Genomic DNA, 19,294 nt, shown 5'->3' with positions numbered 1-19,294 from the left:
CCCTCTCCCTGGCGGCCTGGGAGCTCCTGAGGATGGGGCCAGCGGGCTGCAGAGTGTGGAGCACAGGGTGGCTGGACCCCCCCAGAGTCCCTAACTGGAGGCGTTCCTAGTTCAGGACAAGGACACCGGAAATCTGAGGGTCAGGGGTTCCTCGGGTGTCCTGGTGGTCCCAGCAGAATGGGGATTGGCGCTCCCGCACGTGTGACGCAGGCTTGGTGACACCAGTGTGGAGACCAGGCCACCTACTGGCCCAGCATGCCTTGCTAGGTGCCAGCCACAGGGCGATGGTGGGAACGGGCGCCCCGCAGCGCGGCAGAGCCCTCGGGGGACCTGGATGCCCCCTGCACAGACGTTACCGCACCCCTTGCTTCGTGCCCCTGCCCACAGCTGCCCGGGGCCGTAGCCCTCCGGTTAGGCTGCGGGGCTGCTCAGGGCGCAGAGGGAAGGAGGGCGCCCGCCGCTGGGGAGGGGCGGGTGCATCCCGGGCCCAGGGGTACAGGAGGCGGGACCTCGGGCTCAACACTTGCTGGGCAGCATTTCGCAAGTCACTCCATCCTTGCGAAGGGGAGCTGGCTGGCCCCGGCCCTAACGGAGCACCTCAGCCAGTGCGAGCGCCCCTGCGCGTGCCGGCCCTCCTTCCCGCGGCGGGGCGCGGGGTGCGCCCAGGGCTAGCGCGCTCTGAGCGGGGCCTGCGGGCCTGCCTGCCGCGTCCCGGCCTGAGACCGGAAGGGGTCGGCCCCACCTTGTCTCCGTCTGCATCTCAGCCACTCCGGGGACCCCTCCCCCAGCCACGCCTGTGAGTGTGGGCGCCCTGGTGCCACAAGCAGTGCGGGAACAGGGCCGGGTCAGCGGCGTGGGCGAGGGGCGGGGCCGAGTGCGGGCGCTTGGGTCCCGGCGGAGAGGCAGCCCTGGGGACCGCACTGAGCGGGCCGGACGGCGGGACGCGGGAGGGAGGGGGGGAGGCGGAGGGGGGGCGGGGGGAGGAGAGGGGCGGCGTGTGGTTAGAGCCGACAGGTGCCGGCGCGCTGAGCCGCAAGTCGGGCGAGGAAGAGGGAGGAGGCCGGGGGAGGACGCACCCATGGGCGGGCGTGCGCACTGGCCCCGCTTGGGGCTCGCAGTCTGCACACCGGCGCCGCGGGCCGTGCGGGTCGACCCAGCCCCCAGGAGGCAGGTCCGGCCCACCTCGAGGCCCAGCTCCGTCGTGCGGGTCTGAGCAGGTGCCCCTCACCCGCTCCAGAGAGCCTTCCCCGCGCCTGGGCGGAGCCGGCTGCCGCCCCCCACGCCCCCGCCATGAACAACGGGGGCCTGGGGCTCCCCTCAACGCGCCTCTCCCAGCCTTGCTGTCGGGCTTCTCTGGCTTGCTCCCCCCCCCCCCCCCCCAGGAAGCTTCGCGTCGCTCCAGGCCAAGCGCAGAGGCCCCGACTGCTGCACTCGGTAGGTGGAGGCCTCCTAGTCTCTGGCTGGCTGCCCTGAGGGCCTAAGCCCAGAGACCAGCCCCAGCTCCGCACTCCTGGGTCCCGGCCGGACACGCCTTCTACACCCAGTGGGCGGCAGGTCAGGCTCTGGCGAGTGTGACCTCATTCCGAGGGTACAGAGGCCCCTCAGATCACAAGGTCCTGCGTGATGGGGATGATGAGAGCGGTGACTGGCTAAGCCGTGTTACTGCCTCTGATGGCGCTCAGGTCCCAGCAGTGGGGGCCCCGGCCTCTGCCCCACCAGCCTGTCCTCCCTGCACAAATCTGACGGGCCCTCCTGTGCCAACCCCAACGGCCCCAGACACGTGGGCCCCCGAGAGCAGGACGGTCCGGAGCGTCAGGGGGACCCATCCTTGCCGACCCCAGCAGAACCCAGACCTTGCTCCTGTTCAGTCTTTGGCGTGAGGTTGGGTTTCAGCCACTGCTCCGTGCTGGCCTGGAATCCGTTTCTCCCTGGCCTCAGAGGCAGCAGAGGCTCCCTGCCGCCAGGCTGTGCCCTGAGCCCGTGTGTGAGGGTGGGGGCCGGGGCCACACTGGACGGGAAGGCTGCCTGGAGGAGGCTGCCCTGGGTAGGCCTGGGAGGAGACAAGCACCTCAGGACCGTGGGCGGCATGGGGTGGGTGCTTTGGGTGCTGCCCACCTCCCCAGCTCCTGCTGCGGAGTCCAGAAGAGGTGGCGCCGCCCTGGCCCTCGGGGTCCCAGGTGCCCAGCTCCGACCAGGACCCCTCTCTCCCTCTCCCTGAGCCATTTGGGTTTGGTCTGTCCTGCCTCTGGCCCCTCCACCTCCCTGAACAACCTGAAGGATTAGGGCCCGACCAGCGAGGGTCCTTACTGGACACAGAGTGCCCGTTCACAGTGGGGCGACCCCAGCAGGCAGTGCTCCGTTGCCCCCAACACCCTGGCAGTCAGGCCATTGGGGGAGGAGGTGGGTGGATGGGCACCCCCTGGTGGCCATGAGGGGGTGCAGCAGGGAGGGCACCCCAACCCTGTCCCTCCCGCTTGGCCTCCTGGGGTGGCATCGCCTTCACCGGAAACCATGACACTGACAGTCCTTCTCCTTTCATGTGCTCCCGTACACCCCTGCCAGGGTCACACAGCCCATTGGTGTGGTGGCTGCCCGCCCAGGGTTGGGGTTCTCCAGAGCACGTGCATAGGGCCTGAGCGCGGCCGGCTGTACCTGAGCACGTTTGTGGGGACAGATGAGCCACGAGTAGGGGCACATCCAGAAGCCAGGGTGTGTGTGGACTGAGCTCAGCCTGCAGTGGGAGGGGGCAGTAGGTAGGGCTGGTTGGGACTTCCCCCTTGTCCCCCACCCCAGGGCCACCTCCTCAAGGCCAGGCATGGCAGTTTTCTCTGCCCCCCCGCCATGGCCTCCTGAGCCCCCTCGGACAGAGAGCTCTGGCTGCTCCATATTTTGGTGACCTACCCCATGGGGGCTACAGACTGCATCTGGGTCCTGAGTAACTGGGGGGCAGCCAGGCCTAGGGCCCCTGCCTGTTACTGGAGGCTGAAGTGGGTGTTGGAGAGCACACTGGTCTTACCCCCAGGCCTGTGCACAACCCAGAGAGGGGCAAGGTGGGTGACCCAGATCCAGATGTGCCTTCCTCCAGCGGCCAGATGGGGGTGTCCAATGCTGCAGAAGCGCTTGGCTCCAGAGCTGCCTCCCCCAGAAGTGGCAGTTGGGCGTAGCCCCAGGGCCAGTGACCCCAGCACTCCGAGGCCCAGCACACTCTGTTTCCGCCTTTGAAAAGCCCATGACTAGGCTGTGCTGCCTGCGCACTTCCGTGGGCCTCAGTTTCCCCATCTGTGACACTGGGTCCTGCTCCCCCCAAGGACTGTCGCAGGGAGCGGACGGACCATCACTCAGAACTGACAGTCACAGGAAGTACGACAAGGATGCTGGTGATGAGGAACCTGAGGCCCAGGAAGGCTGACCCGCTCAGGGTCCAAGGCTGGCTTTCCAGTTGGGAGCTCTGGGCACTCACCCTGCGCCTGCCCTAGGGTCTCCCAGACCCAAGAGGAAGTCTCTGCTTTAGACTAACTCTGCACACTCTGCCCCTGGGGTAGGGCCGCCTTATGGAAGGGCAGAGTGACCGTGTGTCCCCAGTGGGCAGGCAGTGGGCCCTGGAGCCCTCACAGGGAGGATGGGGGTGAGTAGCCACCCTCCCCCAGGGTGCCGGAGGGAGGAAGCCATTCCTGCCCTTGGATTGTCCCCAGAGTCCAAGATCCCCGCTTCCTGGGGGGGGGGGGAGAGCACCGTCACTTCCCAGACGGAGGGAAAGGCACCCGTGTTCATAGGGAAGCGAGTGTCTGCAACCCATAAACAGGTTTATGGAAATGGTTTCAAATTACAGCATTTATAAAATAAAAATAATCTCAGTACAGAACCCCCCCCCCACAGGGTCATTTTTGTGCAGGTGTATTCCACTGTTAAATAGTAATAGGGGTTCATCCTATAAAAGAAGCAGTAGTGCATCCTCTCTCTAAAAATAAAGCTGCGATCGTCATTGCAATGTAAAGCCTGAGATTTAAGCCTGAGGAGTCCGTGCTGGGGCCCGGTGGCTCCAGGTGTGAGGAGGTGGGCCAGGGTCCTGGGGCGCAGAAGAAGGGGGTAGCAGCAGCCAGGTGGGTGCCGTCCGGTGGTCCTTGGCTGCCTGGGGAGCCCTGGCCTGAGACCTGAGGACCCGGAACCTCCACCTGTGGGTCTCTGGGCCACCCCCTCCCCATCAGCAGGTGGATTAGGGTGGGCAGATAATAGGGGCGGGCCTTGCCCGAAGGACCACTGAGTGCAGTGAGATGCATGTTGCTTAGCCGAGGCCCTGCAGGGAGCAGGCATGGGTGGCGCAGGGGGACCGGGGAGGTGGACACTGTCTCTCTGGGTTGGCAAGCACACAGGGAAGCCCTGCAGAGCTCTGAGCCTGTCCCCCTACAATAAGTGTCCCCCATCACCAGGTTCCCCAGGTGCTGAGGCTGCCAGAGCTCAGACCACGACCCTACTTCCTGTCACCGCATGAGCAGGCCTTCTGCAGTGGCTGAGCCTCCAGGCAGCGGATCAGCGGGGCAGCGGACAAGCAGGAGAGTCTGCCCTGCCTGGACAGCCACCTGGTGCCCCAGAGACCCCTGCTGCCAAAGCTGACCTCCTGGCGGCCCCTACAAGTGGGGAGGCTAGTGTGGCTGGGGCAGAGGCCCCAGATGTTCTGGAAGTCTCCACAGCAGCAGCAGCAGCAGCAGTTTGATGAAATGGAGTGAAAACCCCAGAAACCAGCATCTGGGCGGAGGGCGTGGGGAGCGTGGGGAGCCTTCTTGGGAGACCTTTCAGGCCCTGGAGGGTCCAGGGAGTGCCAGGTGCGCGTCAGATGCCCGCCTTATCGCTGTAGAAGGGCGTGACGTGGAACATATAGCAGTGCGTGCACACGCGAACCGGCTTCACCTGCCCGTAGCGGGGCAGCGGGGCCGAGTGCGAGGAGCAGCGGGAACAGAAGATCTGGAAGGCGGCAGGGCAGTGAGCTGGAGAGGAGTCCCCCAGAGCCCCCTGGGCCACAGCCCCTGACCTTGGCCGTGCAGGGAGAGTGCCCAGAGGACAACGGCAGAGCCTGGAATGCCTCTGGCCTCCCGCATGTCCCTCCTACCCAGACCAGGGAGAGTATTAGTGGGCAGGGGTCTGCCAGCCCCGATGCGGGGCTGGGACCTTCAGGAAAACCTGGGAGGTTGTGGCTCTGGGAGGCCAGGGTCAAGGAGGGCATCCCAGGCGGCACACCAAAGTTGTTGCAGGCTCCTCTTCAGACTCTGTCCCCGCCCTGTCCCCATCTCCAAAGCAGTGGGGAGTAGACCCGGTGCCACCCAGACCCTGTGGGCCAAGCGCCCGGAGCCTATGCTGCATGTTCAGTCAGAGCGGGGCCTGGGCTCAGGGGCCTCTGCACAAGCACCCGAAATCCTCACCAGTGGTGCGCCCTGACCTCCAGACCCTGCGCTGAGCCTGTGGGTGGCCCACAGGCCCCACCTACCTTCCCGCAGCTGCGGCAGTGATGCTTCCTGCGAATGACTGTGAAGGGGGCCTTGCATGCAGTGCAGAAGCTGCAGGCCTCATCTGGGACCCACTCGGGCGGCTCTGTGACAAGAGAGCAGGAGACACGTCAGGCAGAGGGAGTCGGAGGGTGCCTGGCAGAGGCCCAGGGGCCACGTGTGCACCCAGGGAGCCGAGGAGGTGCTGGGATGGGGAGTGACATGCCCAATGGCCTGGGAGGGGCAGCGGAGGAGCACTATCTTCAGGGCTCAGAGAGGAAGCGTCCACAGCGGCCAGGGCTCCCCACGCACCTTCGAGGTCCCCATCTCGGGTCTTCGCTGAAAGTTCCGATGACGACAGGGTCTCCTGGCACAGGGCACAGTCCTCCAAGGCCGCACTCCGCAAGGTCTGGGTGACTAGAAGAGAAGGGGTGACGGCTGGGGTCCAGCACCATCATCTGTCCCTTGTCAGTGCACCCAAGCGGTGCCAGCAGGGGGTTAGCTCTGCTAAACCCAGCAAAAGTCCCACCTTCTTCCCAGGAGCAAGGGGCGGGCACTCTGTGCTTGACCTGCCCCTGCTCCCTCACCAAGTAACTCAGTTATGTGTGTGACAGCACATCTGTGCGGGCATGTGCAGGTGTGTGTGTGAGAGCATGCCCGTGTGTGCGCAGGTGTGTGTGTGAGAGCATGCCCGTGTGTGCGCAAGTGTGTGTGTGAGAGCATGCCCGTGTGTGCGCAGGTGTGTGTGTGAGAGCATGCCTGTGTGTACGCAGGTGTGTGTGTGAGAGCATGCCCGTGTGTACGCAGGTGTGTGTGTGAGAGCATGCCCATGTGTGCGCAGGTGTGTGTGTGAGAGCATGCCCGTGTGTGCGCAGGTGTGTGAGAGCATGCCTGTGTGTACGCAGGTGTGTGTGTGAGAGCATGCCCGTGTGTGTGCAGGTGTGTGTGTGAGAGCATGCCCGTGTGTATGCAGGTGTGTGTGTGAGAGCATGCTCGTGTGTACGCAGGTGTGTGTGTGAGAGCATGCCTGTGTGTACGCAGGTGTGTGTGTGAGAGCATGCCCGTGTGTGCGCAGGTGTGTGTGTGAGAGCATGCCCGTGTGTGTGCAGGTGTGTGAGCATGCCCATGGGGGTGTGTGCATGCATGCACATGGGAGAATATGTCTGTGGTGTGCACACATGCTGTCCCCATGTGTCCACGAGTGTGCTCTCACGGCTGAGCTGTGTGGGCCATGAACTCATGAGGCAGCTCACTGACACCTCTCCCCCACGGGGATGCAGGGCCGGTGTCCCCTCCTTGACTCTGGCTGGTCCCTGGCCACTCTGGCAGATGTAATTTGATGGGAATGACGCTTGTCACACATGGGTTTCAGCTTTAGAGGATGGGCACCGTCCCTCCAGCGGGGTGACCTTGCTGGAGTGTGTGCAGAGGGCAGGAGCAGGTGCGGCCCCCGCAGGCCTGTGCGTGGTGTGTGGCCCACCCGCAAAGCTGCAGGACGCGGCCCACGGCTCTGGGCAGGTGGCTTCCTGGGGAAGTCCAAGGCCCTGTGGTCCCCAACTGACAGCCTGCACTGCTGAGTGGTCTCTGTGCAGAATGCGGCAGGTCGTAGACAAGCTGGGTGGGCGCAGAGGGGCCACGTTTTCCCAGGGCTACGGGTGCAGACTTCCCCACGCCAGCTCCTGGGGCTGCTGGTACCAGTCACACGGCTACAGAGACTGTCCCGGGGTGACACTCACCCTTCTTTAACTTTTCCTTGTCGTCTATTTCTGGTTTGGTGGCCATGACCTCGAAGAGAGTCTTGAGGATACTTCTCAGGTCACTGGCATAGTTGGTCTGCAGCTGGTCAGCCACACCTGGTGGGGGACAAAGGGAGGGTGGGGTGGGCTGGCGCGCTTGGGGACTCGGCGCGTTTTCAGAAGGGTCAGGACAAAAGCAGTCTCCCAGCCCTAAGGACATTCCTTTGGCAGAAGCAGAAGCTCAGGGCACATCTTAGGCTGAGGGTCCCAGCCACGCACTGAGGGACGATCTCAGAGCCCCAGATTGTGCCTGTCGCCCTGGGCCCCTCCCCTGATACTGGGGAATCACGTGGATGTGCACTTATTGGGAACACACAACACCCAAGGAGAATACGGAAAGGCGCCCTTTTGCTCACTCCCGTCTCCGCGTTCTCCTGAGACGATCCGTGGAAATAGCTCCGCCCCCCGCCCCTCGCTGTGGGCCCTCCCGAGGGAAGAAAGGAGACTACAAGCTGTACAGGAAGTGGAGGGGCCACTGCTGGGGGACCCTGGTGACACGTGAAGCCCTCCTCCCCCCAGGCACACGGGCCGTCCCAGGGCCTGGGGATGACGCCAAGACACCGTGCGGAAACCCCCACCCAGGGCGGCACCACCCACACCGCACCATCACGTCATTGCGCCATCACGTCACTGCGCCACACGTCACGCGTCATTACGCCACACGTCATTGCTCCACACGGGACAGTCCAGATTCGCCCACACTGGACGCTCCCCCAAGCATGGCCCCACGTGGTCACAAGCCCACGCCCGCCCCAGGCCCGCAAGTGGCACCTGAAATGCAGACAAACAGCCGATGGATCAGGTCGTGGCTGCTGTGGAACCTGGATCGGATCTTCTCCCGTGTGGCTGCGGGGACCGGCATGGGGACCGCCTCCGACGCCATCTCTGAGGAGCAAGACCTGGCCGAGGAGCCACTGCAGAGACGCAGACACAGGGTGCCCGGGGTCAGGCGCGCAGGGGGCACGTCTGTGCCGGGACGCTCCTACGCCACACGCCGCGCGGCCCCTTGTTATGCTCGATGAACAGGGGGTGCTGACTCCCTGCAGTGGTGGGTTCACTGCGCCTGCCGAGTGTCTGGTGTCCCTGACCCAGGGACACGTGTCTGTACAGGAAGTGGAAGAGGAGATGCGGACACTGGGGGGAGGGGGGGCTGAAGGGCTTGACATAGAGGCTGGAGGGGCCACCAGGGCCACCAGAGGCTGGAAGGAACTGCAGGCTCTGCCCAGGCCTCCAAGGGGTGCTGCCCCCCTTTCTGAGACTGCTCTTCACGGGTCACCTGGCAGCTCCAACAGCAGTCACAGTCGCGTCTGTGCTAAGCCAGGGGATCCCCTTGCCCAGCTCGGGGTGTGTGCGTACTGACCCATTCTTCAGTCCTTTACCTCCCATCTCCCCAGTTCTGTCCTTTGGTCCTACTTTCTAGTAAATTTCCTCCATTTAAAAATTCCCCCTTGACATTTTAATTTCCTGCTCTCACTGTAGTTTCATGGATGCAAAATCTTTTATCTATCTAGAACACTCCTTATAAATTTTAAGAAGTTGCGTCGGCCGCCTGCCGGATCTCGGGGTTCCCGTTTCTTGGAAGAGCCGCCTCTTTCCAAGGCCAGAGGCTTCTCCCAGGCCCGGCCCTCGGAGGGCGGAGCTGCCTGGCAGGTGACCCCTCTCGTTGTGGGGGCGTAAACCTGCCAGTGACTTTGGAAAGACCTTCTGGCTCCAGGTGAGTAAATCAGGGGCGGCGCAGCTGGAGCCGAAGGTCGTTGGCACCCTGGAAATTGCGCCCCGCATTGCGCAGCAGCTGTGCGCACTGGCTGTTCCAGCAGAACCCGCAGCGACGGTGGAAACCGACGGCGTCGGGTCTGCGGGAGCGAGCGGGGCGGGGCGGGGTGCAGCTCCCGCGATGGGTGCCTGAACCCCTTGACGCAGTGGGGAACGCAAGCTGCCCACTGTCTGCTTGGGCTCACCCTCCAAGTTTGCCATTTGGGAAGCGCAAAGCCGCCATGCTACTGAGAATTCGGCGCTGCAACGCCAGCCCGTGGTCACCGCGGAGGGAGGCTGGGCTGCAAGTCCTGGGCTTCCCTCCTTCAGCCACGGGGAGGGGTGCGTTTCCTCCATTTACGAGCATTTAACCTTCCACTGGACTAGGAGGCTGGGCGTGGGGCTGCGAGTGCCAGCCAAGGGGACTTCGGGCTCCGCTAGGACCCCTGCAATGACCTGCAGGGGGTGGGGTGGAGGCGGGGGCGGGAGCCCAGTCAGGGAAGGGGCGCAGCCTTTGCTGTCCGGGTGTCCCCTTCCTGCAGGACGCCGGCCTCAGTGACAGCCTCACTCAGAAGATGTGCAAGCAGGGAATCAAATATCTCACACAGCAGGTCCTCACTTAACACTGTGCGTAGGCTCTGCGGCTCCAAGTGAGACCGACTGATATAAACAAGAGGCAGCGTCCCGGGGCTTCTCAACGTTGCAGCAAAATGAAGTCGGACAGACGAGGTTATGCGCCGGCCCGCTGTTCACAAGCGGTCACCACAGCGTCACCGCAGCAGCCAAACGGGAGCCTCCACGTGGAGGAATGACTAAACCAAACGTGTCCTCCGCACAGCGGCATTTTGCTCAGCCTTGGAAAGGAGGGGACCCTGCCCCTGCCCCAGCACAGAGGAGCCTTGGGGACAGCGTGCTGGGGGAGCTGAGCCGGTCGCAGAGGACAGGCCCTGGGCGCATACACTACCATGAGGCCACGAGGCGCGCAGCGGTCGGAATCCGAGAGGGAGGCAGAGGTGGTTCCCAGAGTGGGGGTGGGAGTGAGTGCTGAGCAGGGACAGAGCTGAGGTTTTTGAAGGTGAAAAACCCTGGCACTAATGAGTGGTTCTGGTCCCGTAGCCCGGGGCTGTGCATCATGCCACCGAGCTGTACACGTAGAAACGGGTGAGTAAGTGAACTTTATGCTACATCCATTTTACCAAAATTAAATTAAAAGGCGGGAAAACAAGATTTAGGTCGAGGAGAGAGCAGAGGAGAAGCAGCTGAGGTCTGTGTGACCAGGACGGCCGGGCCCGGCTGGCAGTGAACACAAGAGGTCGGAGTGAGGACGTGCTCACATCAACACCACTGGGCTGTGCACCTTAAGGTGCATGTACTCCCAGGGCGGGGCCGAAGTAGGGCTGCAGCTGTGACTGTGTGAGACACAGCTTATTCTTGTACTATTATTTATCAGTTATTGTTTTATGTCCCACATGAACAACTGTAAACCTGCTTTTGTCCAACCCTGTATATCAATAAAGCTGTTATTTAAAAAAGTCAATTATATTAAGATATGGTAGCAATAAATGAACTGAAAATGAAATTAAGGAACATGCCTGTTTTCAACGGTATCAAAAAGATTTAAATACTTGGAATAAATGTAACAAAACGATGCCAGAGGTGCACAACAAAAGCTATAAAACATCACTGAAATGAGTTAAAGGAGACTCCATGGAGGGGGAGGCGCTCTGTGCTCACAGACTGGGGGACGCTGTGGTTAAGAGGGCCGTGGGGCTGCAGGTGGTTTAGGGCTTCCGTGCGATCCAGAGCAAAAGATCAGCTCCCCTTGTTTTCCATACAAATATGGGCAACCTCGTCCTAAAATTCATATGAAAATACAAGGACCCACACCAACCAAAACAATCTTGAAAAAGGAGAAAAATGAAGTTGTAGAACTCACACCGGTGAACTGCAACTTAGTAAGAAACTGCAGTACTAACCACTGATAGGCAACTGACTTCCAACAAGGGCGCCAAGACACTTCAGTGAAGGAATAGAGTCTTTTCAACAAACGATACTGGGAAAACAATTCCACATGAAAGGGATAAAGTTGGACCCTTACTAACACCATCTGCAAAAATGAACTCAAAATGGATCAAAATCCTAAACATAGGAGCTAAAATTGTTAGAAGGAAACATAAATCTTCACGCCTTTGGATTGGGCAACACTTTCTTAGCTATAACACCAGAAGCACAGCCCTGCAAAACAAAGCAGGTAAACCGGACTTCATTAAAATAAAAAGCTTCCATTCTTCAAAAGACACTATTCAGAAAAGCAACGACAACCCACAGAATGGGGGGAATTTTGCAAGTCATGTATCTACTAAGTTACGGCCCTGGGATATAGAAAGAACTATGACTCAACAACAGAGACAAGTAACCCAACTGAAGTTTGGGCCACAGACCTGAATAGACATTTTCCCAAAGAAGACATACAAATGGTCAAAATGCATGAAAAAATGCTCAACACCATTAGCCATCTGGAAAATGCAAATAAATCAAAATGTCGTGATATCTCATACCCCCACTGGGTGTTCTTTAAACAAGACAACAAGTACTGGTGAGGAGATGAAGCAGTCAGAACCCTCGGATACCCTGGGGCGAGTCGAACCTAGTGAGCCCCCTCGGAAGGCAGCCCGGCAGCTCCTCGTCCCGTGTGACCCAGCAAGTCCACCCTTGGGTGTGAGCCCGAGGGACGGAACACACACGTTCACGCTAAGATGTGTGCGCGCGTGTGCACCGCAGTGTGCTCACAGCAGCCCCGAAGCAGAAACCACCCCGTGTCCGGCACCTGATAGATGTACAGACAGAACGAGGTGTGACGGTCCAGTGGAGTGAACTTGGAGCACAGAACGGGGCAAGGGTCTGACACCCGCGAGCCCGGACAGCAGGTGCTGTGACAGGCCCATCACAGAGGTCCCATGTGGTGCGGCTCCATTTGTCTGAAGAGTCTAGAGCAGGCAGAGTGGACTGAGTGTCGTCAGGGCCTGAAGGGGGGGGGGGGAGTACTGCTCCCCAGCACATGTTTCCTTCGTGGGGTGACAGAAACGGTCTGACACCGGTTGTCGTGATGGTCACACAATTCTGCAAACACTAAAACACACGGAATTGTACACTTAAAAAATAAAAGGAAGTTTTCCTTGTAATCATCCAGCAAACGCATATTCAAGAAATAGCCCGGTGGCTGAAGGCCCATCCACAGTGGGCTGACCTGGTAAACGCGGTCACGGCCGCACAGCCCCCACCTCGCGGAAGGGCAGTTAACGCTGCTGCAAATGCCGAGCTCGCCGAGGAAAACGCTGCGCTTTCAAAATGAGAAGTATTGTATGTACATGAGCAAGACGTGGGGAAGACCGTCAAGCAAAGCATTATTGCCTTTATTTGAACAGTAGAACTTTAAATCATTATTTTCTGGTGTCTTCTATGATCAAGTATTAGCTTCGTGACCAGAGGAATAAATGTTATTTCGAGAACAGAGGAAACACGGCAGCCACCCTGGGCCAGGGCCCGTTTCTAAGGGGGTGGGAGGGTCCTTTAGGCCCAGCCCTGCAGCCCCAGCAAAGGCCAAAGCCAGAGGTGATACCGTGACGAAAAGGAGTCACGAAAAATGCTGCAGGCAGGCGGGTCGGTCCGAGGGCCCCCTGCTGCCTGGCCTGGAGAGGAGGCCACTGCTCTGGGTGGGCGGGGGTGCGGAGGGAGAGACCAGTCCAGGGCACTGAGCACCGAGGTGCTGTCCACGGGAGCCCGTGGAGCCTGGGAGAGCTGAGGGGAACGAAGGAATGAACGAGACAGCAGAGCCAGGGTTTCCCCTGGGACCTGGGCTGGGGTCCCATCGGGGTCCGCCAGCCCCCAGGGCCCATGCACACAGGCCGTTTATGTACCAGGAACACTGCCCAGGGCCACTGTTTAGGAAAGAAGCTGATCCCCCATGGGCAGCTGCTGCACAGACGGGGTGGGGGTGTGGAGGAGGGTTCCCGGGATGTATCAGACCCTGTATGCTCCCCAAGAGCCAGTCTAGAGGGGTAGCCACACACAGGACCACGACAGGGCTGAGAGGTGCCCGTGGGCCTGTGTCCAGAGAGGGCGGTGAGATGGGCTGGGGACCGCGAGCTGTGAGAGGCCGAGGCTGCGGGGTGAGGGGCCTCCACCTGCCAGGGCTTCCCACGCCGCACTCAGGAGTGTGGACAGAACCCATGTCCGTGGCTTACCCGTGTGCGGTGCGGTGCCCCAGCCGCCAGCACCTGACACCAGGGCCACGCACGTGGCCCCGCACACGTGCATCTGGGCAGCAAAGATGCCCGTCCCTTCAGAACAGACCACAGCTCCCCAGCCACCTACGGGGTCTCTTGGCCTGTGGAGCCAACGCAGGGCCTGCGTCCCAGAGAAGACATCCCCTCAGGTGAGCACAGGCCAGAGCAGGAGAGGGCGTCCCAGGCAGTCACTGTCCCCGTGGCAACTGGCTCACGTCACAGAGGGAACAAACGATGACCAGAGAAACGGCTGGGTCCAGGAGGGCAGGCGCTGACCCAGGAAGTACTCAAATAATGACCCGCCCCTGTCGGGCTCCCTGTGGTCTCTCTGTGATCCAGGGGCAGCCGACAGAAGTGTGGGTGCTGCAGATGGGGGCACAGGGAACGGGGACATCTGTAGGGGTGGGGACTTGTTACACAGCACAGCTGACCAATACACGTGGGCAGATGTAGTAACTAAGCGGCTCCTCTGCCGGCCCCACCCCTCTCTGGGCTTGCTGCCCTGACCGGGTGCTGCCTGCCCCACACTGCCCCTGGGGGCCAGGACAGCTTCCCTCCCCTCAGCCGAGGAGCCGTGCTCCGGGAATGTAACCCTAAGACAGATGCGTGTGCGCACTCTAGAGGACTAGGAAGTGCAGGTAAGCCAGGACACGCGTGTGCATTTTATAGGGAGATGCCGTGGTCCCGAGCAGAGCACTTGTGACCGTGCTGGGGTCCCCGCGTGCGGGCTGTCCGAGCTTCCACTGCTTTTCAGAGCTCTCTGGACAGAAGGCTCGCGGGCTGGTGAGTGAAGGCAGCCGGCGAACTTGGCCAAGCCCGTGTCCCGGTCTCCCCGCTGCTCCCCACTCAGCAAGTTCAGCCTTTTCCTCCTGGTTCTGCCGCAGTGAGGATGAGTGGGAATGTCTCGCTCTCAGGAAGCGGCTGTTCAGGCAGGGATCCTCCTGGTCCCGGGCGGAGGCTGCTGCCAGCCCGGGGGCGCCTGCCCCGCGTCCCCTCCTGGCCTCCCGAGGACCACCGGCGCTTACCGAGCACACTCCACACCAGCTCACAGCCCCGCTTCCCCCGACTGGGGGGTCCCTGGTGCCCCAGGGAGCGGGGAGGTGGGCGGGGCGTTGCCCAGGGGCTGCGTGTGCTGGGGGGCACAGTGCTGCGGCCTGGGTGCTGCCAGCCCCCTTCTCCCGGAGCTGCCCCGCAAGCGCGGCCCCGCGGCCGTGTCCACACGTCCCACGTGCCAATGGGTGGGGGACACGGGCCCTCCTAGAGGGCAGGCAGCAGCATCACTCCTGGGGAGCAGGACTGGGTGGCCGGGGAGGTCGGCTGCAGGGCAGGGACTGGGGGCGAGAACAGGGGTGTGTGAAGCTAGACAACAGCCCCGACGACCCCTCCCCCCCCATCCCAGGAGCCCCCCTGAGGCCAGCTGCCTTCCAGGCCCAGGGGCAGCCGCATTGCCACTTGATCAGGACAAACCTGCTTCTCCAGCCAAGGACAGTGAGTCACACCCTAGAGCCTAAGGGACTCAGTGTGGGCCCAGGAGGCTTGAGGGCGGCTCTGGGGACGTGCGCAGGGGGCCTACAGGGGGCCCGAAGGGGTCAGGTGGATGGGAGGGGTCGCCCCAGCCTGGGGCGCTGAGCCTGTGTCTGCATCTGAGAAGTGGGTGTAGCAGGGAGAACACAGCCCCAGAGTCCCCGCGGCCACACGGCACAGCTTCCATGGGCTTCAGCCAAGGCAGCAAGCAGGACTGCATCACAGTGACTTGGTGCAGAAGAGGAGGGACGTCATGGCAAAGAGGGAGGGGATGGCGGCCCGAGGAGCACGTAAGGGGAGTGCACAGGGCACCTGGAAATAGGGGTGCGAGCTGGGCTGAGGGAGGCCGGCTGTGGCCGGGGGCAGGGGGGAGCCCAGGAGGTGAGGGAGCGGGGAGCCCTGAGTGCAGAGCAGAGGCACAGCCCTGGCCCAGCAGGTGTGAAGGGGGATTGCGACCAAGCCAGGGAGTGAGAACCACGCAGATGAGCGCTTCCAGCCCCGGGTGAGGCACGGGACAGTGAGGAAATACATGAAATGGCAGGGAAAAGCCTCCCCCAAGAGCACCCAGGCTCAGGCAGCTCCACGGGGGATTCTAGCTGGTGTCTCAAGCAGAAATAATACCAATTCTATTCAAACTCTCCTGGAGCTTCGAGAAAGCAGGGCGGCCCATACCCCCAGGACCTCAGCGTTCCTCTCCTGGGCACAGGGCCTGAGCGAGACACCCCGAGGGAGGATGGCAGGTGACTGCCCGGCACCGCTCACAATCAGGTGCAGAACTCCTAACACACTTGGCCATTCGAGGGCAACAGTGTGTAAAAACGATGCTACTTCATGACCATGAGGGTTATCCCAGGAACGCACAGTTGGCTTAACATCTGAACAGCAATCAGTGAAACGCATCACGTGAACAGACTGAAAAAGAAAAACTGTCTGATCATCCCAAAAGACATTGAAAAAGTATTTGAGAAAATTCAACGTCTGTGCTTGATAAATACTCACCAAACTGTGAATAGAACTTCAATCCTGGCCAGGTGGGTCATTGGTTTGTAGTGTCAACCCATAAACCAAAAGTCACAGGTTTGTTCCTGGTCAGGGCACATGTGTAGGCTGTGGGTTCAAGTTGGGGCGCGTACAGAAGGCAACCCAATCCATGTTTCTCTCTCACATTGGCGTCTCTCTCCCCCCGCCTTCCCCTCTCTCTGAAATCAATAAGCATGTCCTCAGGTGGAGATAAGAAATAAAAAGAAGAGAACTTCCTGAGCCTGAGAAAGCCATCTGTGAAAATCCAACAGCCAACACCACACTTGGTGGCAGATGCTGAGGGCTTTCCCTCCAAGACCAGGAACAGGGCAAAAATACCCTGGGTCACATCTCCTGATCAGTATGGTCCTGGAGGTCCTCACCAGGGCAAAAACGCAGGACAGAGAAGTAAAGGGCACCCGGTTAGAAAGAAGTGAAATTGGCTTTATGCACAGATGGCATGTTCATCTATGCAGGCAACCTTAAAAAACACTACCCTAACGAATAAAGAGTTTAGCAAGTTTGCAGGAGACAGGATCAATAAAAAATAATAATTATATTTCTATATATTAGCAATAAACAATTGGATATTTAAATTACAAAGCAGTACCAGTTATAATTGCATCAAAAGATATAAAATACTTAGGGATAAATATCACAAGAGATGGGTAAGACTTCTACAATAAAAACTATAAAATATTGCTGAGAATAATTAAAGGCCTAAATTAGTGGAAAGATACACTGTGTTCATGAATTAGAAGACTTGAGAGCATTACATTGTTAATTCTTCCCAAATTAATGTATAGATTCAACATAATGCCAATTAAATTCCTAGCAGGCTTAAAAAAGAAGAAGAAGAAGTTGGCACCCTGATTCTAAACTTCAGATGTACTACACAAGACCCGGAATAGCCAAAAGGCCTTTGCAGAAGAAGAGTGAAGCTGGAGATTCATGCTGCCTGACTTCACGGCTCATTATAAAGCCACCGCAATCAAGACAGTGTGGCACTGGTGACAGCAGAGACGAGAAGATCAGCGGACAGACTAGGAAGTCCCGAAATAAATCCAAATGGGTTCTGACAAAGGCGCAAAGGCAATCTGGGGGAGAAACAATAGCCTTTTTCAACAGATGGTGCTGGAATCATTGCCTTTTCTTATGCAAAACAAAACCCAACTCTGATCCATGCCTCACACCATGAACAAAAATGAACTCAAAATGGATAACAGACCTCAGTAAAATGGAAAAGCGTTAAACCTCTGGGGGGGAAAAGCAGAGGAAAAAACTCTTTGTGACTCTGCACTATAAAAATAATTCTCAGACATAATACCAAAATCACAATCTACAAAACAAAGGTGATGAGCTGGGCTTCATCAAAATTAAGAACTCCTGCCCTTCAAAGATCGTCTCAGAACAAGAGGACAGGCCGCAGGCCGGAGAAGGGGTGTCTGAGGAAGGACCCACACCCCGCGTAAGAACCCCCACAGCTCCCGGTGGAAGCCAGCAGAAGGCAGCAGCACCAGGTCAGGACCGACGCTTCTCCCGCCAAGAGCGCAGGCAGGCGGTGGCCAAGTGCGCGGGGGACGGTGAGGCCCCGTGAGGCCCGCTTGGGCCCTCCGACGGCCACAGGCACAGAGGGCGGCTGGCAGGGATGTGAGGCACTGGAACCCTCCGCTGCTGCGGTGTGTTACGGGCCCCTTCGTTTCAGTTCGGCTCTTTCAAACAAGACTGAACACCAGCTGCCGCTGCTGCGCTTGCAGGCCGCTGCCTCCGACACGGTGCCCTCCCGTACAAAGTGCCACCACGCCCCGCCCCGCAGAGCTGCCTGGGATCCCTGCCCTCGGCTCTGCTCCGCTGCCTGCCTCCCATGCCCTCCGCCTGGGCTGCCACCGTGGGCTCACCTCCTCCAGCCCCCGCAGGTCTCGGGAACATCACCACCTGCAGGAGGCTACCCCTCAGTGGCTCTCACTGGGCCAGGGCCCACCACCACTTCCTGTCCTTCCTGGCATGCTGAAGGATGGGGGGGCGGGCAGAGGGTTGGGCAAGGCGGTGTGGTGGGCTATGGGGAAGGCAGACAGCAGCGTGGGGGAGGCAGTCCGGCTTTGGGGAGAAGCTGAGTTAGGAATGAGTGGCCTGCCCTGGCAGGTGTGGCTCAGTGGATCGAACGCCAGCCTGCAAACCAAAGGGTTGCCGGTTCGATTCCCAGTCCGGGCACAGGCCTGGGTTGTGGGCCAGGGTCCCAGTTGGGGGACGCACGAGAGGCAACCAATCGATTTCTCTCCCTCTTTCTCCCTCCCTTCCCCTCTCTTTGAAAGTAAATAAATAAAATCTTTAAAAACAAAAAAAAGAGTGAGGGGTCTTTAAAGTCAGGTCTGGGAGGGATCACAAGGGTGGCAAGCCTGGGAGGAGCAGGGCCAGGACGGTCCTGTCCCGGGTGCCGGGCTGAACAGTCGCCCACCAGTCGCGACCTCCCTGGCCAGGCCGGGCGTGTTCTCTCCAGCTCAGCACCTGGCTGTGAATTAGAAAGACTTCAAATACAGGCAAGGCCCCTCTGGGAAGGGCAGCGCCCCTCCCAGGACCCCTCTCCCCGAGGGCCTGCCATGTGGGGGCGCTCCACTTGGCCCCGGGGTTATCGCCGCCCGCATCCTGATGACCGGACACCGGTCACTGCACTCGCTGAGCGGCGCGGCTGCTGTCGGCAAGGGGCTGAGGCGAGAGCCCGGCCCTGCCCTCGGAGGCGAAGTCAAGACTGAGAAGGCCAGGGGGCCAGAGATGTGCCGGTGACAGCTTGAGCAGCGGTGACAATGACAGTGGGTGACGTTCCTGAGTAACAGTGACAATGATGGCAGGTGATGATTCTAAGTAACAGCGTCAGAGCAACAGTGAATAACAAGGACAAGTGACAAGGGCGAGGGACACGTGCGTGAGGTGGGGACACTGCACACGGGCACTGAGCACCTCCTGCAGGCGCCATGGGGCTGCAGCTGTAACCCAGTTTGCCGACAACAGAACGCCGCTCAGGGAGGCTGCTGACCAGCCCCACAGCAAGTAGCCGGTCCGCGGGCACCCTCTGTCCCCTGGACCCACCCCTCACTGCATCACAGGAGGAAGTGCCATGTGCCAGCAGTTCCCCTGGAGATGTCCCCAGTGTCCACTCTGCCACAAGCATGCTCTGGAAAGGGAGCACATGGCCAGAGCAGCCGTCCCTGTGCAGCGTGGGAGCTCAGAAGCCTGTACCAAGAACAGACCTGCAGGTTCCCACCATCCTGCCCAAACGACAGCCAGGGTGCCCACCCCCAAGCCAGAGCCAGGGGTGACCCTGCTGGTGTGCCAGGACGGCCATTCGCCCTGGCAGTCTCGTGCTCCGATGGTTGCAGACAGTCTCAGAAGACGAGACAGCCCGGCCCTCTGAAGGTGGGTCACCTCTGAGCACACACGGGGG

At 60.2% G+C, this 19,294-nt stretch overlaps 1 protein-coding gene across 2 annotated transcripts in view; it reads right to left on the bottom strand.

The window, feature by feature from the left end:
• Positions 1-4,694: 4,694 nt before the first annotated feature.
• Positions 4,695-19,294, bottom strand: part of ZFYVE28 (zinc finger FYVE-type containing 28) — a 46,471-nt gene continuing 31,871 nt past the window's right edge. For both annotated transcript variants that reach the window (XM_090267160.1, XM_090267161.1), the window contains 5 exons: positions 8,045-8,187; positions 7,214-7,330; positions 5,790-5,894; positions 5,480-5,583; positions 4,695-4,959 (listed from right to left, as the gene is read on the bottom strand). In XM_090267160.1, the coding sequence (XP_090123286.1) occupies positions 4,828-4,959; positions 5,480-5,583; positions 5,790-5,894; positions 7,214-7,330; positions 8,045-8,187 (601 nt within the window). In that variant the 3' untranslated portion in view covers positions 4,695-4,827. The remainder of the gene's footprint in view (positions 4,960-5,479; positions 5,584-5,789; positions 5,895-7,213; positions 7,331-8,044; positions 8,188-19,294) is intronic.

This window comes from Furipterus horrens, unplaced genomic scaffold (assembly GCF_987537825.1).
Source record: "Furipterus horrens unplaced genomic scaffold, mFurHor1.1.pri manual_scaffold_2, whole genome shotgun sequence".
Classification (NCBI taxonomy): domain Eukaryota; kingdom Metazoa; phylum Chordata; class Mammalia; order Chiroptera; family Furipteridae; genus Furipterus; species Furipterus horrens.
This window is presented reverse-complemented; position numbering and strand designations above follow the sequence as displayed.